At 41.7% G+C, this 26,458-nt stretch overlaps 1 protein-coding gene across 2 annotated transcripts in view; it reads right to left on the reverse strand.

The window, feature by feature from the left end:
- Positions 1-26,458, reverse strand: part of CFAP47 (cilia and flagella associated protein 47) — an 816,247-nt gene that overhangs the window by 352,319 nt on the left and 437,470 nt on the right. For both annotated transcript variants that reach the window (XM_077296700.1, XM_077296701.1), the window contains exon 51: positions 26,129-26,254. In XM_077296700.1, coding sequence (XP_077152815.1) covers positions 26,129-26,254 — 126 coding nt within the window. The remainder of the gene's footprint in view (positions 1-26,128; positions 26,255-26,458) is intronic.

Below are 26,458 nucleotides of genomic sequence, written 5' to 3' on the forward strand. Positions count from 1 at the left end.
ATGGAGCATCATCTTCAGCCTGTGCCAGAGAAATCTCACTGTGGGCTAGTACGCCATTCGTTTTTGTACCCTGTCCTCTGAGCTTGCTTGGAATAACAAGGCGCTGATAGCCACCTTCTGGGAGGGCCTGTCTTGGGGAATAATGGATAAAATGGAGGGTCAAGATTTTCCTGCCTCTTTAGATGACCTGGCATCCATGGCTAGCCAGATCGACCTCAGATTTCAGGTGCGTTCCAGGAAGGTGATCCAAGAGAAAAAAATCCTATGCACTTGGCTCCTACCTTTCAGAGGCCGATCATACCATGGACCTTGGCTTTGACACCACCCTCCGAATCTATGCAAGTTCACCTTGTGAAGCTGGCTAAGCATCGTCAGGAGGTCCATCGTTCTGAGGAGAGTTGCTTCTCCTGTTTTAGTCCCGAACATTTAATTCGCTCCTATCCTGTCCTGTCCCTGAAAAGCTGGGACACTTCAAAACCTAGGGTAAGTAGGAGAGGCTACCCTACTACTCCTCTCACCCGCTGACTCTGTCAGTGTCCGTTTCCTGTAGCAACACATGTTTGGGCCTATGTGGACTCTGATTCCGCAGGAAATTGTATCCAGCAGATCATGGTGGACCAGTATCAGATCCCCATCCAACGTCTTCAGAGTCCTTTTCTGGTAACATCACTGCATGAGAGACCTCTATCCAAAACTGTTCTTTTTGTCTCCCAGCCAGTAGAACTATGGATAGAAATGATGCACTCAGTCAAGATCTCCTTTTATGTGCTACCAGGTCTGTCACATCCTCTGCTCCTGGGTCTGCCATGGTTATGAGTGCATGAGCCTGTCTTGGATTAGACATAAGGAGTGGTACTCTGTTGAGCTCAGTCCTGTCACAAGAAATGTCTTGTCCCTATCCATCCTGCTAAACCTCTGGCTACTCCATCAAGTTTCCCTAGTTTTCCTCCCTTTTATTAGACTTATGTGGACGTCTTCAATAAGAAGAAGGTGGAGACGTTAACACCACACAGGCAGTGTGACTGACCTAAAGACCTTCTTCCAAGTCCACCCCTCCTCCAAGGCTGCATCTATCTTCTGCTATAGGCAGACACCCAAGCCATATCTGAATTTATCATGGAAAATGTAGCTAGGGAATTTGTCCGTAAGTCATCTTCCCCAGCTGGAGCAGGATTCTGCTTTGTTTAAAGGAAGGATAGTTCACTCCATCCCTGTATTGATCTTAGGGGCCTTAACCAGATAACAATCAAGAATTAGTATCCTCTGTCCCTCATCTCGGAGTTGTTTGATCGTCTCAAAGGTTCCGGTATGGGGATGAATGTAAATCTCCCTTTAACACCCGAAGCAGACATTATGAATATTGCGTAATGCCAATTGGGCTCACAAATGCCCCAGCCGTCTTCCAAGAACTAGTGTATGTTATTTTCAGGGATCTATTCAAGTGTGGTTGAATACTTGGACAACATAATTGGTGTTCTCTTCCGATCTGCCCAAACAGACAAGGGACGTTTGCCAAGTCCTGCAGAGGCTGAGGAGGAACCATCTCGAACATCAAGTTCAAGAAGTGCATTTAGAGATCTCTCTTCACTTCTTGGAATACATTATATTACAGACCAGACTAATGATGGATCCAGAGAAGGTGTCTGCTGTTCTTAAGTGGCCCCATTCAGATGGTCTGAAACCAACCCTGTGGTTTCTGGGATTGGCTAATTTCTACTGCCAGTTCTTACCATATTTTTCCTCTTGGAATTCTCAAATTCCTGCTCTGACCCACCAGGGTGCTAATCCTAGGGCATGGACTTCAGAGGCTGAAAGCGCCTTTGTCTCCTTAAAACAGACCTTCTCTTCAGCTCCAGTGATGCAAAGACCAGACAGTTATAAGCAATTCCTCTTGGAGGTGGATGCTTCTTCCTCTGCGGCCTGTGCCGTTCTTAATCAGAAATCTTCTACCGGATGTATGGTGACCTGTGGTTTCTTATCCAAAGCCTTCTGTTGGAGACTAAATTAGCACAGATGCTACATTTGCTTCAAGCCAGGGACTCATTGTTCTTCACATGCTTTGATTTTGTTCTCCATTTCTAGCCAGCAGACAAAAATGTCAAGGTAGTTGTGCTTTCTAGGTCCCTTTTGTCTTCTGACCAAATACCAGACATACCCACTGTGCTTTCCTGTATACCAGTCGTACCCGCTAGCATTTGCAGCACTTTCATGTATACCGGCAGGTATGGCTGGCTACTGTCTCTACCCGCCAGCACCTGATGTGCTTTCCTGTATACCAGCCGTGCCCACCAACACCTGCACTGCTTTCATGTATACCAGCCGTACATGCATGCACCAGCCGTGCTTTCCTGTATACCAACCATGCCTGCCTGTACCTGCCGTGCCCACCCATTCCTGGCCATTTCAACTTCCTACTTCTCTGAGGGTCAGCTGCCATGTGTCCAAGGTCTGTCCTAGAATAGCACCTGGCGTCCATTTGGAGTCAAGTCTAACCACACCATTAGTGGCTCTAGTGAAGAGTCAGGTGTGTGCCTAGTCACGCCCCTTCAGGGTCTCCTTCGTTCCATGGCACAGTAGTTCTGCTACCAACTGCATTATAGATCATATTATATAGCACTGTGTACTTGCAATTGCTAATTTGGCCTTTCCATTCAGGTAATTCTTCTCCTTTCCATTAGGTCTTTGACATAATGTGATTAAAAACACACTAACTGAATGGGTCTGCAATAGAACTACAACCCTACATCACTGACAAAAGGAAACAAGAAAGAGAGAGATAGCAAGGCGGCCTAAGCTGCTGGGTAAGGAGATGGAGAGAAGGTGGAGCTGGGCTGGCAGGGACTTCAGTGATGAGAGAGTGTAGTTCTAAAGATGACTCATTGTCTGTTTTTAATCACATCATGTCATAGACCTAATGGAAAACCATAGAATTAGCTGAGAAGAAGGGCAAAATGAGCAATTGTAAGTACATAGTGATATGCAGTATATGATGATTGCAATATATTAAGAGAAAAAAAACTTTGATGAGAAAGCTACTTTAAACTCAGGGAGCAGCCTATGCTTGTCCATTTTTGCATATCAGAACAAGCCATTTGATGTACTATATAAGGCTTTGTTAATAATTGTTGTTGTTGGTACAAGACATTATTTGCATCTGCAAAAATGGACAAGGGCATATGAATATGCCATTACCAAAGTAATTGTCCGTAATGCCTAAACCCTTTAATAAATATAACAAAAGAACACAACTATAGAATCTGAATAAGAACGAGAAAAGTAAGTACCCAGTGTAATATGGTTTCCTGTCTATGAACTCTTTTAGTTGCAGATAACAAGAACAAAGTGCATAAATGATGCAGGATGAAGCAGTTACAAACATTCTGAACTTTTGAACTTAATGAAATAAATGTACTAAGGTAGCTATGAAGATGTAGATGTTCGAAATTAAAGAAGAAAATAGTTTAATAATGCATAGCCCCTTAAATGGACTTCAGCAGGCCATAAGCAGCGCGTAATGAATATCTAAAGGCAGCGAGCACGTTAAGACAATTGTTAGAGAAGAAGTGCTTCACTGGCTGTGTGATAATAACCAAGGCTTGAATACGCATTAGTACTTATTTACAATTTCAGCAATACAAAAAAAAAAATGCAAAAGCTTTGGAAAATGTAGAGGAATAGAAAAAAAAAATAGTTGGAAAGATTATAATTTAATAAAGTTATATATTACAGCTACTCACAGAGACAGCTCCTGAGAACAAAATTGCTGGGCTTAACTACTAATTCACATCTCCATGACATTGTTTATTGGCCGAGCTACATGATTAAACAGCTTATAGCAACCCTCCTGCACATCAGACAATATATAATTGTAGAAACTGAAATTGCGCCTTGCAAAGAAGTGCAATTAAGCCAAAAGTGAGCTCCAATAAATGTCAAACAAATTATATCCAATGTATTACAGCTCTGCTTAATGGATCTGCAATTGTGTTCCGGACTTTCTGTGATATATTGACACCAAAATGAAAAGGTCAAACGTCTTATTCCAGTCATAAGAATGAATGCAGTGTAATAAATACACATAGTAACTCATCAGGAAATTGGTAATTATTTGTACAACGAAAAGGTGTAAAAATGCTAATCTTCCTAATAAAACACTTTGATGTTTCACAATGATCAAACACAGCATTATCACCTAACGTCCATTAAAGGAATGAAAATTCATGGCACTTGTAGTCATTTGTGAGCTATTTCTAACCAACAAGAAGTTCTCAGAACAAGTTTTATTTTCTGTTGTTTAAGAATAAATATACAAAGCTTCACAAACCCCAAACTACGAAAGAAACTGTGCCAAAAACGGCATTTGTGATTCCAGCCTTAGGTCACCCATACAAGTAGTTTGGTCAACAGTTTGCATCAGTATTTGTAAGACTAAACTGAGGGGGTCCAAAACATCGAACAGTTGCATATTGCTGGTTTTGACTTTCTAACACTAAAGCAAAGTGTTAATTCTTTCTTAGCAAGGGACAAAGAATAGATGATAACTGCTGAGACATTAACTAGTGAACAGTGTTAAAGTTCCTAAATGAGAAAAATGTGGCTCAATCTAAGCTTAGTGAGACATGATCAATTGAGTGGGTGAGTATCTATAGGAATATGCTCACCTGAAACGGTTGTGCAAATTGAGGCATAGCTCTCGCTTGAAGTATGGATGCATTTGCAAGAGACTGCTGCCGACCTGGTGAGGAGGGATTCCATTCCCTGGTCCTCCTATCTAGCATCTACTTTGTGGGATACTCTTGTGCCATTCCCTGGTTCTCCTGTCGGGACATCAACTAGTGGGAGCCTCACCAATCCTGAGAACGGTCACCTGAAATACCCCATAAGTAAGGAGCCATGGCACCGCATGCGTGTTGCTCCATTCAGTGCCTTTGGGAATATCTTAGTACAACAGTTAGGTACCCCCAGCAACACGCAGTTAACCCCTATAACAATAGCCAACTATAGGTCATTAGTAGCTACACCTAGGCTAGGGCTACACCAGTGAAGTGTCATTGAAACCTGCACTTCTCCTCAACTAGGACACAGACTCGCAAATGCTTCCAAACGTGTTTGATTTTCTGTCGCTGGTCTCAGGTCACAATCAACTCACTTGCCATAGGCTTCAATGCAGTTTACTTAGAACTGCAACTTGTCTGCCATTTGTCTGTTTCTTTTTTCCTACAGCAAAATGACAGCTCTAAACTAATTGCATGACAGCAAGTTGCACAAATGAAATGTGTTTTAAGCAAACGTAAGCAATTTGGTCGAATTTTAGTTTGAAATACAAACATATCCATCTTATAAAAAAAATTGAAAAACACATATGTAACTTATAAAATTAAAACTAACGTAAATGGACAGATTTTGAAGTCCTCAATATGAGGTCTTTGTAGCTGCTATAAGAACGATGAATAAAAGCATGACTCAAGCAGCAAGATGCAGCTATCGTACAGCCCACAGACAGCTAAAATAAAGTTTTGTATTATTATATTTGTGTGCATCTGAGAAGACTCCCTAATGCACCACATCACTTCCCACACTTAAAGGGAACCTGTCACCCCGTTTTTTCCGTATGAGATAAAAATACTGTTAAATAGGGCCTGAGCTGTGCATTACAATAGTGTATTTTGTGGACCCCGATTCCCCACCTATGCTGCCAAAATACGTTACCAAAGTAGCCGTTTTCGCCTGTCAATCAGGCTGGTCTGGTCAAAAGGGCGTGGTGTCTTCCCCCAGATCTTGCTTAGTTTTCCGTTGGTGGCGTAGTGGTGTGCGCATGCCCAAGGTCCCAAATCCACGTCACAGGGGAGTGAAAAGATCGCGATGTGCTGTATTTCATTGGTGATCGGTGGGCGCGGCCATCTTCCTTTGGCCACGCGTGCGCAGAAGCGGCGCTCTGCTGGCCGCGGCTTCAGGAAAATGGCCGCGGGATGCCGCGCGTGCGCAGATGGACATCGCGGCGGCCATTTTCCTGAAGCAGAGTTCTCATCTCGGCTTCAGGAAAATGGCCGCCGTGATCTCCATCTGTGCACGCGCGGCATCCCGCGGCCATTTTCCTGAAGCCGCGGCCAGCAGAGCGCCGCTTCTGCGCACGCGCGGCCAAAGGAAGATGGCCGCCCCCACCGATCACCAATGAAATTCAGCACATCGCGATCTTTTCACTCCCCTGTGCAGTGGATTTGGGACCTTGGGCATGCGCACACCACTACGCCACCAACGGAAAACTAAGCAAGATCTGGGGGAAGACATCACGCCCTTTTGACCAGACCAGCCTGATTGACAGGCGAAAACGGCTACTTTGGTAACGTATTTCGGCAGCATAGGTGGGGAATCGGGGTCCACAAAATACACTATTATAATGCACAGCTCAGGCCCTATTTAACAGTATTTTTATCTCATACGGAAAAAACGGGGTGACAGGTTCCCTTTAACAAACTTTTCTCACAAAGTTGATTGACAGGTGGCATAGAATTTTTCTATCACATATCCACATATGGCTATTATTAAGCATAACTTTTCATCTTGGGGGGCTGCTGGCAGTCCAGTGTATTTGAAAATAGTTTTTTTAAATCATTTTTTGAATTTTACAACATTTTGGCATAATTTAGTGTCATTTAAAGGGAATCTGTCACCAGGTTTTTGCTATGTCATCTGAGAGAAGCATAATGTAGAAAAAGATACCCTGATTCCAACAATGTATCTCTTAGTTTATTGGGTGCAGTAGTTGTGAAACAAAGAGAATTTTTAGATATGGCATGAAACAGAGCTCAGATACTAACCCGGCCCACAACAGGCTCTGTATGTATATTGTCTATTGAAAGTGAGCTGCTTGTCAGAAGGGGAGGCGTGGTCATTTTAGTAGGTGCCAGCTAGTCACAACAATGATAATGGCCTAGTGATAAAACCTTCATTGTAAGTAAACAACACAAAGCATGATAAGTGACACATCCTTGAACTCAGTGTTTTAACCCCAACCTTACGCTGTCCTCAGATTACATAGCAAAAACTTGTTCAGGATTGCCTTTAATAAAAACACACTGTCCAATAGTGAATCCACAGGGAAAAAGGTAGCAATCACCAAAATAAATAGTACATTGTTGGTGAGAAGCCATGTAATGGGTTTGCACTGAAATAGAGAAGATTGAAGTTACGACTGAAATATGAATGTGCATAGCAATCTGCTCAATCCCTGATAATCGTCTAACATTCTAAAGTAGAATGAAAAAAAAAAACAATATAAAAGTTAGGCGACAGCAGAATAGGGACTATGGCACTGCCTTGTGCTTTAAAATGTGTAATGTTTCCCTACAAAAAGCAAGCCTATCTGGGCATCGCTTTACCAGCAACTTTCCCAATATACCATATATACTCGAGTATAAGCCGAGATTTTAAGCCCATTTTTTTGGCTAAAAGTACCCCTCTCGGCTCATACTCGAGTCATTGTCCCAGGGGGTCGGCGGGGGAGGGGAGCGGCAGGAGTGGCGGCTGTCACATCATACTCACCTGTTCCCAGCACAGTCTCTGCACTTCCCTGCTTCTCCAGCACCTGCAGTTCTTCCTGTGTTCATTAAAATAATGAATATGGACGCGACTCCACTCACATAGGTGGAGCGCATATTCATTACTTTAATGAGTGGTACCATGTGACCGCTGAACAAAGGAACAAGCTGCCAGCGCGTGCCGGACACCATCGGAGAAGCAGGGACATACAGAGAAACCGCGCCAGGATGGGGTGTGAGTATGACGGGGGAGGGTGAGCCATGCGATATTCACCTGTCCCAGTTCCATCGCCGGGCTGTGTCTTCCACGTCCTCTGGCTGTGACGTTCAGGTCAGAGGGCATGATGACGTGTTTAGTGGGTGCCCTCTGCCTGAATAGTCACAGCCAGAGGACACAGCAGACAGCATCGGTGGAACGGGGACAGGTGAATATCACAATTGCCGGGGGCCTGAGCTAGCGGTAACTCTGGCACCTGGCCCCCATAGCGCGCCGGTGTCCCCGCCTGCTCAGGCCCCCAGCACTTGGCGCCCAGCGATGAGAGTATGTCATTTTTTCATATTACTCTATGGAACACCTTATCATGCCATCAACCTTTATGGAGCAGCATATGGGGCATAATATTCTATGGAGCATCTTATGGGGCCATCAACCTTTGTGCAGCATTATATGGGAAGAATATTCTATGGAGCATCTTATGGGGCCATCAACCTTTGTGCAGCATTACATGGGGCATAATATTCTATGGAGCATCTTATGGGGCCATTAACCTTTGTGCAGCATTATATGGGAAGAATATTCTATGGAGCATCTTATGGGGCCATCAACCTTTGTGCAGCATTACATGGGGCATAATATTCTATGGAGCATCTTATGGGGCCATTAACCTTTGTGCAGCATTACATGGGGCATAATATTCTATGGATCATCTTATGAGGCTATCAACCTTTGTGCAGCATTACATGGGGCATAATATTCTATGGAGCATCTTATGGGGCCATTAACCTTTGTGCAGCATTACATGGGGCATAATATTCTATGGATCATCTTATGAGGCTATCAACCTTTGTGCAGCGTTATATGGGGCATAATATTCTATGGAGCATCTTATGGGGCCATCATTAACCTTTTATGCAGCATTATATGGGGCATATTTTAATATGGAGCATCTTATGGGGCCCATTATGAACTTTATGGAGCATTATATGGGGCTCCTGATTCAATATGGATATTCAAAAACACTTATCCTATTGATGTCTCAATTAATTTCACTTTTATTGGTATCTATTTTTATTTTTGAAATTTACCAGTGGTTGCTGCATTTCCCACCCTAGGCTTATACTTGAGTCAATAAGTTTTCCCAGGTTTTTTTGTGGCAACATTAGGGGTCTCGGCTTATACTCGGGTTGGCTTAAACGCGAGTATATACGGTAATTAAATCTAATAAAAACAAGTTTCAGACTACAGAAAGTTAAGCTTCCAGTAAAAGTGCCCATATTGTGGGTGTAAGAGGATATCAGATTACATTGTCAGGGCACAGAGGGGACAGAAACTGAAGGCCTCCACTTAAGGCCCCCTTCATACGTCTAAATAAAATCGGTACCAGAAAAAAAATACCTGTGTCAGAAATGTTTTGAATCAGTGTGTCATCTGTGTTTTTTCGGTATGACAAAAGAAATTACAAAGCTTCTCCTATCCTTTACAATGTTAAACACCTACAGCACATGGATGGCATTCATACAAGGACCCATAGACTTGCATTGACCCTAGTTATCCGTACTAGTGGGTCAGACATGTCTACGTGTGGTTTACATGGACACACGATCCGTGTAAAAACACGGACATGTGCACAGTATCATAGGTTATAATGGGTACGTGTGGAATCTGTGAAAAAAATGGATACTGCTCGTACCGCAAGCACGAACATGTGAAGGGGGCCTAAATGAAAGTCAACCGAATGCCCCAATTTTGTCAGACCCCTTGACCATCCAATGTGTGATAGTGTGTATGTTACTGGTGATGTCTTTCAGTTACACCAAAATACCTATCTTAGACCTTAATAATTTTAACCAGTAACTATTTAATGATCTTTTATTTGCCTTTTCACTACGGTCCTTAATGGGCCTTATTCTAGAACGTGATATTCTAAAATAAGAGCTAATTAAGACACCCATTTTTTCAAATACTAGAAAAACAGACAGTGTCATCAGTAGTGTTGAGCATTCCGATACCGAGTTCCGATACTTTTGTGATATCGGAAATCGGAATCGGAAGTGTGCGGTGCGGAGAGGAGACTCTCCTTCAGGCCCTGGGATCCATATTCATGTATAAAATAAATAATAAAAATAAAAAATATTGATATACTCACCCGTCCGGCGGCCCCTGCTCTTAGCGGTGCCTCCGTTCCTAAGAATGCAGGGGTGAAAGACCTTCGATGATGTCGCGGCTTGTGATTGGTCGCCTATAGTTACCTTCAGTCGCGGTGATGCGCCCTCTGCTGGATGTCCTCATATGACGTCGAGCGTGGGAAAAAGTTCCCAGGCTGCAGTTCATGAGGACATCCAGCAGAGGGTGCATCACCACGACTGAAGGTAACTATAGGTCATTGACCTACATTTTCTTCATTCCCCGGGGTTTACAGGCACGAGCACAGCTGCATTTTGGCAGAGCTCCTGCCTGTAAAATATTTTAACCCCTTCAGATGGATTTACATCGTGGGACGTTACAGATCTACGGATGGTATGTATATTGTTGGTTTATTATGTTTCCTTTGTTACAGAGCGAGGGTCTTCGGGTGGATTTAGAGAATAAAATATTACAACAACCTGTGTGTTTATTTCATTAAAATACTTTGCAATATTGTGTGTGTGTTTTTTTTAACCATTTCATACAATTGGATTAATAATGGATAGGTGTCATAATTGACGCCTCTCCATTATTAATCTGGCTTAATGTCACCTTACAATAGCAAGGTGGCATTAACCCTTCATTACCCCATATCCCACCGCTACACGGGAATGGGAAGAGAGTGGCCAAGTGCCAGAATAGGCGCATCTTCCAGATGTGCCTTTTCTGGGGTGGCTGGGGGCAGATGTTTGTAGCCAGGGGGGGCCAATAACCATGGACCCTCTCTAGGCTATTAATATCTGCCCTCAGTCACTGGCTTTACTACTCTGGTGGAGAAAATTGTGCGGAGCCCACGCCAATTTTTTCCGCGATTTAACCCTTAAATTTAATAGCTACAGCGCCGAAATTTTTGCACATACACACTACTAACATTAGTAGTGTGGAATATGCAAAAAAAAGGGGGATATGACATGCTTTACTGTATGTAAACCATGTCTCATATCATGTCGGGTTTAGGCAGGAGAAATGAAAAGCCGGCAATTGAATTACTGGCTTTTCACATATATCGCGCTGAAGTAAATATAAATATATATATATATATATATATATATATATGTGTCTCAATGATATATATATATATATATATATATATATATATATATATATATATATATATATATATATATATATATATATACTCACCGGCCACTTTATTAGGTACACCTGTCCAACTTCTTGTTAACACTTAATTTCTAATCAGCCAATCACATGGCGGCAACTCAGTGCATTTAGGCATGTAGACACGGTCAAGACAATCTCCTGCAGTTCAAACCGAGCATCAGAGTATGGGGAAGAAAGGTGATTTGAGTGCCTTTGAACGTGGCATGGTTGTTGGTGCCAGAAGGGCTGGTCTGAGTATTTCAGAAACTGCTGATCTACTGGGATTTTCACGCACAACCATCTCTAGGGTTTACAGAGAATGGTCCGAAAAAGAAAAAAAATCCAGTGAGCGGCAGTTCTGTGGGCGGAAATGCCTTGTTGATGCCAGAGGTCAGAGGAGAATGGGCAGACTGGTTCGAGCTGATAGAAAGGCAACAGTGACTCAAATCGCCACCCGTTACAACCAAGGTAGGCCTAAGAGCATCTCTGAACGCACAGTGCGTCGAACTTTGAGGCAGATGGGCTACAGCAGCAGAAGACCACACCGGGTACCACTCCTTTCAGCTAAGAACAGGAAACTGAGGCTACAATTTGTACAAGCTCATCGAAATTGGACAGTAGAAGATTGGAAAAACGTTGCTTGGTCTGATGAGTCTCGATTTCTGCTGCGACATTCGGATGGTAGGGTCAGAATTTGGCGTAAACAACATGAAAGCATGGATCCATCCTGCCTTGTATGGAGCATCTTTGGGATGTGCAGCCGACAAATCTGCGGCAACTGTGTGATGCCATCATGTCAATATGGACCAAAATCTCTGAGGAATGCTTCCAGCACCTTGTTGAATCTATGCCACGAAGAATTGAGGCAGTTCTGAAGGCAAAAGGGGGTCCAACCCGTTACTAGCATGGTGTACCTAATAAAGTGGCCGGTGAGTGTATATATATATATATATATATATATATATATATATATATATATATATATATATATATATATATAAATAAGAAACCTGACTTTGGAGCGATGATTGCTGACGGCCGACCCGATCCCACAGTGAGATCGGGTCGGGTTTCACGAAACCCGACTTTCCCAAAAGTCGGCGACTTTTGAAATTAGCCGATCTGTTTCGCTCAACCCTATCGATAATATTACCAATCTGAAATTCCAAATTCTCATTAACAATGACTGGGGAAGGTGGTGGAGATGTTTCAGAGGAAGCAATGTATTTTTTGAGTAGAGATTGCTGAAACACATTATGAATCCTAAAAGTGGGTGGCAAGGCAAAACGCAACTGGATTAATGACGGCCAAAGTCTTATAGGGACCGATGAACCTGGGTCTCAATTTCCAAGAAGGAACATTCAACTTAATGTTCCTTGAGGACAACCACATCAAATCACCAACACACAGGTTCCAGACCTACCAAATGTCTCAGATCGGCCAAACTCCTATATTTGGATCCCATCTTCTTCAAATTATTATGTCCTCCCAAGACCTCCTTCTCTCCTCCACACTTATTCACTCCTTACCTAATCGCCTCACCTCACATCCCAAATGTCCTCCATCCTCTGGAATTCTGTGCCTCAACACGTCTGACTATCAACGACATTCGGATCCTTCAGACAGAATGTGAAAACCCACCTCTTCAAGAAAGCTTACAGCTTGCAATGACCTTGCTGCCTCCTCACCACTACCAGAGCTACCGCCTTACCAACACCAGAGCTGCGGCAATCCCCCAACCTACTGTCTCCTTCCTCACCATCTGGTAGAATGTAAGTCCACAAGGGCAGGGTTCTCTCCCCTCTGTATCAGTCTGTCATTGTTAGGTTGCTTACTGTAAGTGATATCTGCAATTTGTATGTAACCCCTTCTCATGTACAGCACCATGGAATGAAAGATGCTACATAAATAAATAATAATAATGATAATAATCATCAAGAACACCTTGCCACATTGATGTAATAGATGAAGAAAAACGTTCCTCCTCAGGTACTCGTGAAGAACAATTCCGATTAAAAGAGCAGAACTGAGAATGAAATCCGTATGTGCCACCTAGTGAAGAATAATGACCATTTTGTCTGTATAGATGTCAGACACTTTGCAGATTTCAAATATAAAAGATTTTTATGATCAACGATTACCATGATCAGGTGTACTGCTCCCTCCAATGACACAACTATTCAAAAGCTCACTTTATTGCCAAAAGATCCTTATTACCAATGTCATAGTTTTTCTCAGCGGACAACAGTTTCTTTGAAAAGAAAGCACACGGATACCATTTCCTTGGAGATTTGCCCTGCGACAATACAGCCTCTCCACCCCCATTTCAGACGCGTCAACATCTACAATGAATGGCTGAGCGATGCCAGGCTGTATTAGAATCAACGCAGAAGCAAAACATTTCTTTAAAGTATCAAATGCCTCACTGGCCAGACTGGACCATTTGGAAAAGTAGGTCCCTTTCCTAGTCATATCTGTCAGAGGTTTGACCACCAACAAAAAGTTTTTGATGAACTTACAGTAGTAGTTAGTAAAACCTAAAAAACTTTGTAAGACCTTTAAGACTTTAGAACGATCCTAATCCAGCAACATCCGGACTTTTGCAGGATACATGCAAAATCTGGGGGATGATAAGTAATAACCCAGAAAAGGGATCTCCTGAATCGAGAACATACATTTCTCTGGTTTGAGAAACAATTTATTGTCTCTGAGTATCTGTAAGACCTGCCTTACATGTATCTGACGTGACACAAGATCAAACCACCACAAATCTACTTGCCAGGTAACAAAAAAATCATTTACAAAGTGCTGAAAGATGGAGGGGCATTAGTCAACCCAAATGGCATCACAAGGTTTTCATAGAGACCCTCAGGTATATTAAAGGCTGTCTTCCACTCATCCCCCTCCTTAATTTGAATGAGATCATATGTCCCCCTGAGATCCAGTTTAGAAAACTATTTTACCCCAACAATCTGGTTGAAGAGGTCCTGAATAAGAGGGAGAGAATATAGGTCCCCGACCATGATCCAATTAAGCCCATGGAAATCTAAGCAGGGGCATCCCCCCATCATTTTTTTAACAAAGAAAAAACCTACTTCAACGGAAGATGAGGAAGGTCTGATATGAGCCTTTGCCAGACTTGGGGCAATATAGTCCTTCATGGCATGCCTCTCTGGACCAGAAATGTTATATAACCTGCTCTTAGGTAGCTTGGCCCCAGTGATAAGATTAACACCGCAATCATAAGGACAATGAGGAAGGATTTCTTGACACCTAAGTTCCGAAAACACATGCCCGAAATCAGACAGTTATTCCGGCAGAGGCTGGGCATCCATCCTGGCTAACCGGGTGCCCAAGCAGTGTCCTTGACAGTACTCACTCCACATTACCACTTCCCGAGTCCATTGTGGTATCTCGGTGACAGCTATTTTACCAATAGATATATTACATTATAGAAGAGGTGGTTGTTATTTTATAAGGGGGAATAAAGCAATTGAGAAGGCATTGTATGAGTAGTGGACACCCATATTTTCGAAATAACCATTTAAGGATCAGAAGGCTTTCAGGAATAAAGGGTTAAGTAATAGCAACACTTCACATCCTAGTCTGCATAGTAGAAAGTGGCTTTCACTGCCTAAGCAACATCATTTTAAGAGCCTAGACTCTGACATGCCCAGTGATATCAAAATTTGACAAAAAGTGTCCTCTATTATTCTTATCTCCCACTAGAGGAATTTTATAAGTTCAAATTACACAATTTTTACAGCAATACACTAGGCATTATAACATACTGAATGCAGTTACCATTAATAACTAAAATTGAGTCTGTAAATCTAACTGCAAGCAAATCACTAAAGAGCATCTGTGCTGCAGGTTAACGGATAATTAAGGGAAAGAAAAGATAGAGAAGTAATTAGAGAACAAAATCTAATCTGTCTAGCAGCTTGGAGTAGGCATTTAATTTAGATGGTATTGCCCCCTAGTACTTTCAAATCCCAAACTATTTTAAAGGGAGTTTCATCTGTTATACATATTCATTAAACATGGGAAAATACTGGCACAGTATAAGTGTCAATGGAGGCATTTATGATGTCTGCAAACGGAACTACTAGTATTATATTTTTGCATAGTGTGATTTGTATGATGTCTGCAATAACTAGCATACAATTTCCTTCTCATTGCTTTTCTGGAGACACTAAGCTAAGAACATCTTATGAGAGGCAGCTCACTAAAAGCTAAGGGCTGACGTGTTCAGACAAGCGGACTGGCGCTGCAAAGAAGTGTCATCCTAAAACAGAGACGTTAAAAGGCAAATCATGTGGTTTTTTTCCACTCAAACAAACTATTTCATGTCCATGACCTAAACAATGCAGAGCAATATAGCAATTTCACACATTGCAAGTGTTAGAAAGACTATAGCAAATGGATATAACGCCACATACAACATATTTCCGGACAAATCAAGCTGGGAATTGTCTTGCTTGCTGGCATTGGGTAGGCTGAGAGGGGTGATCTACATAGAATGGTAAAAATACATTAAAAGAGAATTGTATTTTTTTAACAAAATTTTTAAAAGAAACCTGTCACTTCCAGAAATATAGTGATAACACTATGTAACAAATTTTTATTTATTTTTGGTTCCGGGGTACAAAGTGTGCTTTCCTAACCCGTTATGCCTAAAACAAATAGAAAATAGTTGTTGTTCCGCAAAAACTTTGCTTCTGTGATCAAGACAATGACATTTTGAAATTTATCTGTTTTTGGGAAAATTCTCGATTCGTATTCAATACTGAGTAGTCTTCTAGAATATTGTTGAACTGCTAGAATTGTGCAGAAATTTATACAATTTTCCAGAATTATCTAGTAGTTTCTAGAAACTTTTAGAACTTTCTAGAACGTTCTCGGACTGATCAATAGTAGTCATACAAGTATAAAAGCACAAGTGACTCAAACCAACATTGCGAGTTTATGTTATTGCTGAATAAGAGAATAACGAATCGTAGTTAAAGAGCAATTATTTGTTTTAAATGGCATCAAGAGGTTGTTTGCGCCCAGCAGATGCATTTTGCTACGTGTGTGGACAATTTATAAAGACAACAGTGAGAAAGTATTCCGTGAAAGCATGGCGCATGATGTGCGAGACCTACAAGGTATATTTCGGCATGCCTGTCGGGGATCAAGACAAGTCCTGGGCACCTCATTTCACATGCGAATATTGCAAGAAAACTCTTGAAGGTAAGGTGAACAATTGCTGCTCGTTTACATGGCAATGATTTATTTTGTAGAATTTCCATGATTTAGATCTAGTACAGTTTTAGGAGTTTCAATTGACACAATTTTCACATATGTCAATGCACTATAGTACAATATGTATTAAGTAATGTGTAAAATTTCCAGTTTTTAAATTTATATACAGTAATTAATTAAATCTGCTATGTTACAGGTTGGTACAGGGGAGAAAAAAGAGCCATGAAGTTTGCTATCCCGTGAATTTGGCGGCAACCAACTGACCCCACTCAAGCAACTGCTACTTCTGCATGGTGGATCCTGCCAAACGTCGCACAGGCAAGAATGCACCTCAGATCGTTTATCCAGACATTGCTTCTTCCATTGCTGTATAATGGGTGATGACTTTACACTTCCTACACACCCTGATGACGGGAAGCGAGGGACTACAGGGAGAATAAAACTTCAGCTGCTCTAGTAAGGCAGCCAGCAGGGCCGGACTGGCCATCTGGCAATTCTGGTCATGGGCCGCCTTGTCTGCCATATTGTTAACAGAATCGGTGTTCTCAAGACATTCATACTTTTAAGAGTTGTGATGGAGCACAAAGTTGCTGACTCTGTCACTTACCCCATCAGACCACGGGAGTTATTAGAAATATTGGTCTTGTAGAAAATGTTCCTTTCCTCCATCCAGGGTAATATTAGTAATATACCTCATGTGGTTCATGGGGACGGGGACAACATTGGCCTATGTGATTTCAAATGCCAGGGCTGAATTTCAGCCCCAGTCCGTACCTGGCAGCCAGACATGATTTAAAAGCTATTTACCTGCAGGTTACATTATTTCTGGTGGAGACAAAGCGATGACTAGAAGTGAGTAGGTGCAGGGGGAATAAAATGTAATATTCTTCCTGAAGCTGCTGCTCTTGTAAGGCACGACTTACAAAAAAACTAATACCATAAAACTGTATACATTTTTATTCCAATAAATTTAAAAACCAAATTAGAACTGAAAAAACGTAATACAACACCAGGTCACTAGATTTGACCCTCAATTCTAGACCACATCAAGGATAGGTTAGGGTGTAGGTATACCTGTTTTGCCCTCTCCAACTCTAACTAAACCCTACCTATCTGCGGAGGTTGGCACCCTCTTGAACGCAATGTGGCGCCCCCGCTCCTCGGCGGCTTGCCCTCCTATCCCAAGAAATCCCTAGTTATTACACTAAGAGGTGGGTTTCCAAATGTACCCCTACAAGACAGACGCCATACACAATATTAACTAGTCTCTAAACAATATACAACAAACGAAGAGATTCTAGACAAAGACTGCCACCACAAAAAAACTGTCTAGTAAAGAAATAGAAAAATAGATCTGGCACTCTGGAAGTGAATGGCATCCTCTGGTTAACCCTGTAGTGATCCCTACCTGCAAGCGGAGGTTGGCACCCTCTTGGACGCAATATGGCGCCCCCGCTCCTCAGTGGCTGTCCCTGGTATCCCTACCAATCCCCTATTGTATATGTGACAGGGGACTAACACATCTCCACCAATTTATTAATAGTCTTAGGTCACCAGCCTTTCACAATAAAGTGGCTCTTGGGGATCTCCAGATCATACATAGAAACAAAGTGCAAAAATGCTCAAAAAATCATTATAGTCACACTAGGGTCTCTAAACCGGAGTCCCAATCAACAGAGTACCATCAGTCAAAAAGTTTATGTATTCACAACCTTATCAAGGAATCTGTTCAATACAAAATGATTTTTTCAGTAACTCCTCAGCATGCTTTTTTTTAGGCGCACAAGAAATTGCAGAACACCCTTTAGTAATACCCGTTCCATACAGGATGATCTTACAATGTGCCCTCCGTATGCCACTCTGAAAACATTCAAGACATCAGAGATTGCAACCTGCCCTTTGACATAAGGTTGAACCTATACTCATACAAACTACACATTATTGACCTATGCCCGAAATAGATCAGAAAAATGATAACCCCAGTCAATATTGGTCAATTTATCTGCATTCAGATTTCGCCTCAACGTGTTTCCCTCCCATGATACAGTTCCTCAGGAGGCATATAGGAATGTCCATGTATCCATCACATCAGAATCAGATATAGCGCCTGGCTGCAGGTATTTGAAATCTTGTAAGGCAGCCAGACACTATTTAAAAGCTATTTACCTGCAGGTTACAGTATTTTTGGAGGTGACAGGAAGCGATGACTGGAAGTGAGTAGGTGCAGGGGGAATAAAATGTAATATTCTTCCTGCAGCTGCTGCTCTAGTAAAGCAGCCAGACACTATTTAAATTTGTCTGCAGATAAACAGCATTTCCGGAACTGTAAGGATCCCTTTAAATAGTACTTACATTTTTTAATTCAATAGTGAAGGTAAGAAACCTTGTTATAAATATATCTTATCAGAGTAATATGCTTCTTTTGAAACTAATCAGTAGATTTTCTGTCTCCTGCACTAATCACTCAGGAAAGGTACGGCCCCGATTCATCAAAGCGATAATGCCAGAATTCTGGACTAAATAATTTTAAAAAGTCTGAAAATGTTTGCGCAAGACGACATTGTGCAAAATATGTGTAACTTTTGGCATTTTCATGCCAGTTTCGCCCATCTCCATTAAAATAGGTAAAGCTGAGGCAAGATATGGGTGCGGCGAGAACATGACACCACAGCTTATATAAATTATGATGAGCTGTGATTTTCCTTACACGACATATCTTATTCCAGTCCCTGACTGGAGTAAGATTGTGCGACTGACTTGTCTGACCTGCCTAATTCATTAACAGGTGTGTCCCGCTTAAAAAAGTGAATATAATGCACCACAATGTGAAAACGACATTGATCAGCACTTGTTCAAGTCTCTTGTTACTGTTTTTAACTGCATCAATGTTAAGATACTGTGAAGCAGTTTAAGCAGAGAACACAAAGGAAAGATGCCGAGGCTTCAAATGCTAAAAAATACAGGATACAAGTCATATGATGACCGGACATAATATTTTTCCTACACACATGACAGCTTATTCTAGAATGTCACCTAAAAGTACATTTATACTTTGAAGTAATTGTGATATTATTCAAAGGAAGTTATACATTTCTAAATCTTGCATTCAGTGTATATTGTGGCCTTTGCTGATTCCTGCAAAATCATCACTGTATTTTCTATACTGTAAATACACCATAGAAACAGAAAAAAGCTGCTAAACTAATGCTTCCTATTCAAGAGGATGTGAGAAAACCCTGCTGCTTTATTCATGCCAAATTGCATCTGCAAACTAAAGTCTGATTATCTGGCAGGCGCAGTTACATTGTCTATGGGGAGATGCTGTGGACAATGCAAATATCTGTCTTTTACACTATATTCGTAACCATTATGCTATATAAATATGTATCAATGAAGCACTTCCACCTTAAGGCCCATTCATATCTTCAGGATTTAATGAAGAGTAAAGTGGGTTTCACGCGGTTCATGTACAGAGACCGTGCTCGGATTGGAGTACTCAACCCAACTGCTACGTCTCCTGACTTCATACATGCCTATTAAGCAGTCATCTCAGGTCGGGAGACCCATTGGTTGGGCCCGGTCACCCAATGTGAGAACAACCTGTGTTTTGCGGATTCTGTCCCTAGAGTAAATAAAGCATTGTTTTACCCTGTTTATTTATTCAATAAAAAGGTCTTTTTTCAAATTCCCAAATTTCAGCCCCTCTGAATGGCAACAAGGATAGGTAATCCTTGTGCTGAACCTCTGCAGAAGAAATTCAAGTTGAAGCCTTGTCTTTCAGTGATGAATATTCTCTAGTAAAAATTCTTTGGATTTGTTTAAACTTGGACAACTTAGCCTGAAGAGGCGGCATATTTTTATGGCACACATTCATTGATTTGGCACATCTTGGTGCATGCTGGATACTTTTCACTTTTTTAGGTGACCTTTTTGTTACCGCAGGACACAAAGTTATTGATATTGACTGCTGTGCATAAGCATAGGAGATCAGTATGCAAAGAACTGTATTTGAGAAGTGTGATTGAGCATGTGTGCAAACATCACTCAGCTCATTAACCCCTTCTCAACATTGAACGTATTGGCACTTCTTATTTTGCAGGGAACTCCCGCAAATTGACATACCACCCATGGCTGTTTAAGCCTCCAAATGCCATGATCAATAGTGATCGCGGCATTTATAAGGTTGTGAGAGGGAGGAAGTTCTGTCTCACACCCCTTACGATGCAAATGCCAAAAGCTGATGGTTCTGTGGGCAACAGGAAGTCAATCTGACAAGTATGATGACTTGTTAGATGCTGCCATAAGCAGGGTCCAAGAGGCATTCTGCCAGTGTAAGACTGATAGGTCTAATACCTTGCAATGAATATGTACTAGAACAGTGAGCACAGAAATAAAAGGCCCATAGAGGGACTAAGTAGGGAAGGTGCAATTTGCAGGTTGTCCATAGACATCAAACTCCCATAGCGTCTGGTTTCAGCATATGCCCGATCACCCTAACTCCCTAGAGTTGTACTTAATAACAGTGTTGTAGACCATCATTCATTTTGTTATTTATGTGTAGTGCATAATTTCACTTTTATATCACATTTGATACATTACAGACTATGTACACCTTTGTTCATTTTCTTCCTAAATGTAAGGCTAATCGGCTTTCTAAATAGTTTTCATTTAAAATATTTTAACTTCAGTTGTCTGATCTTAGCCTTGTGTTTTTGCAGTGAGAAAAGGAAAACAGGCAAAAACAAGGAGTACTGGAGAGACACTGTGCCAATATATGAGCCAGAGAAGACAGCAACACTAGATGCACACAGACCTCACGTCCTCTACTGCAAGAAGAGACGCTCTCACAAGAAAAAAAATCTGAAATTTGGATCAGACTGCAAACTGCACATAAGGAGGTCTGAAAAGGAATGAAAGAATGAAGATTGCAGTCTGAACTTAGGGCTCATACTCATTTGTGAAAAAAAATGGACGAGTGCAATACGATAAAGAATCAGATTGCACTCTGATTAATGTTATTCAATGAGTTACATCTCATCTGCATTTTTTTTATCAGCTGAAATCAGACTGAGAAAAAAATAGCAGCATGCTGCAATTTGCTGTGTATCTCGGACGAGACTCGCCAATGCAAGTCAATGGATGCGAGAAAAAAAACACACAGCACTCACACCATGTCCGTTTTTTACGCACCGATGTCCTTTGAAAAGACGGTAATTCATGTGCGGTGTACAGTAAAATCACACTGACAGGTTAGAATAGAATAGATAGAATAGAAATAGACACATAGAATACATAGATATACATACATATACACGTCAGTAACACACACACATATATACTGTATATATATGTATTTCTATTGAACTGAAAGATAGATAGAATAAAAGCTGGTAATTCATCTACCAGCTTCTGAAAAAATCACTGCAGGGGCCAACAGGATAGAAGAGATGGATTACATACAGTAAATACATATACAGTAGAATAGGTAGATATATAGATGTCTCTGTAGCTCTCGCAGGCACCGAGAAGCCACATTCCCTGAAGGACCCCGTGGCCATCTTGCGGCTGGGGGTCTCCATGGAGTCCATTAGGACAACGCAATCATATCATGTGGTCCTGATGGAAGCGTGCAGGGAGTCCACTTCCTGAGCTGTGCTCCTCAATGTCACTGTCACTAGTGACAGCGGCACCAGTGGGGTTGAATGCTCGTGATCCGTGCTAGCATTGCTGCGAGGTGTCAGCTCTCACAAAGAGCTGACACTCACATCTGATTGCTGCAGCGCTCAGTGTGAGGCCACACAATTGGTGAGTCGTACCTGTACTGCTCTTTGAGGGAACGCAGCTCCCGCAGAGCAGTACATGTATGGCGCATGTCGCAAAGGGGTTAAAAGAGGGGGAGTGATTTGAACTTTTGTGGGTTTTAAATTTTTTTTCATAATTTTAAAAACGTTTTTTTTTACTGGCTTCAATAGTCCCTCAATAGTCCTTTTAGGCGACTTGAAGCTGTGATCATCATTGACTGTACTACACAAAGCATCGCTTCTTCCTGCTATATGTAGGAGAAATCACAATGTCACAATGATGGCTAAGCACCAAGGAGATTTACAGTGACAGACACGGAGGTCTTCTGCAGACCACCATCTGTAAAGACAACTCATTGGCACCCTGCGATCACGTGACAGGGGTGCTGATGGGCAGGCTTTGTAATGCGCTTCCAGCCAGTGCATGTTAAATGACAAAGTCAGAGCTTGACAGCGGCATTTAACTTGCTAACAGCTGCGGGAGGGTTGCTGATCCACCGGTGGCTGTTAGAGGTACAGCGCTGGGGCCCGCATCAAAGTCAGGGGCACGACCAATGATCTACCTATATGTCATTGGTTGTGAAAGGGTTAATGTATAAAGAAAAAAGAACAGATTATTACATTAAATACACATTTAGGATTAAAGGGAATCTGTCACCTTATTTTTCGCATATAATCTGTGCCACCATCTTTAGGGCTTATCTACAGCATTCTGTAATCCTGTAGATAAGCCCCCGATCCCCCGATGCAGGGCAGAGAATTATGCCTGCGCATGAGCCACGACAAAAGCAACGAAGAGGACGTCATCACATGAAGATGGGAGGTGCCAGACCTGGATCTGCGATGCCCATCAGCTCTGGACCGCACCGGACCGCCCCTGGGTAAGCAAAATCTAACTTGTTTTTCTTATCATTCAGGTTACATCGGGGGCTTATCTACAGCATTACAGAATGCTGTAGATAAGCCCCTAATGGTGGTGGCCACAGCTTATATGCAAAAAATGAGGTGACAGATTCCTTGTAAAAGAAATTTTAGTATAAGACCACCCCTATAAGTATTTTTAAATTGACATTGTTCTGTTCTGATTCATGCCTAGTCTGATCTTTAGACTGGCTCTGAATGCTTTACAGACTCCATTGGTGCCAAAAATGTTACAGAACCTTACTTTATGTTTTATGTATCCCCAAATAATGAAATAAATATTCTTAGTCATAATACCAATTGGAAAAAAGAACTATCTTAACAAATTGGGCAATCTGGTGCGGAATAGTTGATACAGGTGCTTCTCACAAAATTAGAATATCATCAAAAAGTTAATTTATTTCAGTTCTTCAATACAAAAAGTGACACTCATAAATTATATAGTCATTACAAATAGAGTGATGCATTTCAATTATTTATTTCTGTTAATGATGATTACGGCTTACAGCCAATGAAAACCCAAAAGCCATTGTCTCAGTAAATTAGAATACTTTATAACATCAGCTTGAAAAAATGATTTTAGCATCCCAAATGTTGGCTTAATGAAATGTATGTTCAGTAAATGCACTCAATACTTGGCTCCTTTCACATCAATTACTGCATCAATGTGACGTGGCATGGAGGTGATCAGCCTGTATGTAAGGATTCGGAGAAGAACCCGAGAGTGGACCCTCTGGGTCGTGACTCTAGAGCCCTCGAGGACGAGCGGACCAGATGGAACCACCCCCTATACAGGGAGCGTTAGGAGCAGGCCCAAGGGGGATGGAGACACAACAGCTAGAGCCAAAGGGACGGCTACTAAAACAAAAGAAGAGGACAAACACAGCGGAGACACAGAGTGGGTAAGACTGGAACATGGAGAAGGAACGGCAGAGACACTGGGCTAACAAGGCAGGAACACAGGGCAGGCATGGTGGAGACACAGGGCTGACAAGGCAAGTATGCAGGGCAGGCACGGCAGAGAGACAAGGCAGACAAGACTGGAACGCAGGGCAGGCACAGCGGAGAGACAGGGCAGACAAGGCAAGTACGCAGGGCAGGCACTGAGGAGAGGCAGGGCAGACAAGACTGGAACGTAGGACAGGCACAGCGGAGACAAAGGTACAGAGACTGGGAAGCCTAGGACATAGGTAAAGGCGTCTTACCTGGGAAAATGCCGGGAAGAAATACCCGATGGGCGCCGCCATGTTGGGGTGGAGCCATCGGGTCATGACCTCCCAGGAGGCAGTGCGGCTCAGGTGACGCGACTGCGCATGCGCGGAAGAACAGAACACCGCAACTGAGAGAAGGGAGAAGCAGAGCGTCGTGGAGCAGAGCCGGGAGCGCACCGAGGGACAGAAGAAGACAGGTAAGTATGTGCGGTCATAACACTGTGGCACTGCTGAAATGTTATGGAAGCCCAGCATGCTTTGATAGCAGCCATCAGCTCGTATGCATTGTTGGATCTGGTGTCTCATCTTCCTCTTGACAATACCCCATAGATTCTCTATTGGGTTAAGGTCAGGAGAGGTGCTGGCCAATCAAACACAGTGATACTGTTGTTTTTAAACCAGGTATTGGTACTTTTGGCAGTGTGGACAGGTGCCATCTCCAAAAAGCTTGATGGTAGAGGGAAGCATGAAGTGCTCTAAAATTTCCTGGTAGATGGCTGCGTTGACTTTGGTCTTGATAAAACACAGTGGACCTACACCAGCATACACCAGCAGATGATATGGCTCCCCAAACCATCACTGATTGTGGAAACTTCACACTAGATTATGTGTCTCTCCACTCTTCCTCCAGACTCTGGGACCTTGATTTCCAAATAAAATGCAAAATTTACTTTCATTTGAAAACAACACCTTGGACCACTGAGCAACAGTCCAGTTCTTTTTCTCCTTGGCCCAGGTAAGACGCTTTTGGCATTGTCTATTGGTCATGAGTGGCTTGACACAAGGAATGCGACACTTGTAGCCCTTGTCCTGGATATGTCTGTGTGTGGTGGCTCTTGAAGCAATGCAGCCAGTAGAAGTCCACTCCTTGTGAATCTCCCCAAAATTTTTGAATGGACTTTTCTTAACAATCCTTTCAAGACTGCAGTTATCCCGGTTGCTTGTGCACCTTTTTCTACCACACTTTTTCCTTCCACTCAAACTTCCATTAACATGATTTGATACAGCACTCTGTGAACAGCCAGCTTCTTTAGCAATTATTATTATACATTTTTATAGCGCCATTTATTCCATGGTTCTTTACACGTGCAATGACCTTTTGTGGCTTACCCTCCTTGTGGAGTGTGTCAATGACTGCCTTCTGGACATCTGTCAAGTCAGCAGTCTTCCCCATGATTGTGGAGCCTAATGAAACATACTAGGATATCTTATTAAATGCTCAGGAAGCCTTTTCAGGTGTTTTTGTTAAGTATTCTAATTTACTGAGATAATGACTTTTGGGATTTCATTGGCTGTAAGCCATAATCATCAACATTAAAAGAAATAAACACTTCAAATAGATCACTCTGTTTGTAATGACTCTATATAATATATGAGTTTCACTTTTTGTATTGAAGAACTGAAATAAATTAACTTTTTGATGTTATTATTCTAATTTTGTGAGAAGCACCTGTAAATACTGGTAGAGATGAGGATGTTCATGGAATGCTCTAACAAATAAGAATAGACTAAATTATTGTATCAAATGAAGTACTATTCTTCTGTGTATTATTTTCTTGTTTTTGAAGTCCCCCATGAGGATGATATTGTAAAGGTCTTTAACAGTGTTTTTGTTTGTTTTTACATTCGTGTTACATTTTGCTACAAATGTACTAATACAACTGCAATCACCTTACTTAAAATGGCAATCCCAACAGAATAACATGAATGATACAATAAAATAAATTTAGTAAGCATCTATTTTAGTATTTCATATAATCTCTATCAAAATACAGCTTCTCTGCACATAGAATATTTTTTTTACCTAACATTCAAACTTTATCTGACATTCAGCAACCATTAACAGATTGGAGCATTACAGAAATTCACATATTGACAGATCCATATTCCCAGTACAAAACATACCTGCTACCCCTGCACTAGAAGTCTGAATTCCATCTATTTGCACAGCTTCAGTGCCATCTGCAGAAACTGGTGGGTTGCCACATTGATATTGCTGTTCTCCATCTTCCGCAACAAATGAGATTACACCTAATAACAAGTGGATACCAGATGTTGTATTAATAGGTAAATTTGTATATAAAATGAATTTTCAGATTTCAGTAGAAATGAAACCCTTATGAAAGTTGTAGTATAATATAATAAGAATGGATTTACTATGTACTGCATTATCTTCTACATCTTGGATACCTGCTGATAGGTATTCATCTCTCAGGTTATATATTCCATAGAGCA

Source organism: Ranitomeya variabilis, chromosome 3 (genome assembly GCF_051348905.1).
Source record: "Ranitomeya variabilis isolate aRanVar5 chromosome 3, aRanVar5.hap1, whole genome shotgun sequence".
Classification (NCBI taxonomy): domain Eukaryota; kingdom Metazoa; phylum Chordata; class Amphibia; order Anura; family Dendrobatidae; genus Ranitomeya; species Ranitomeya variabilis.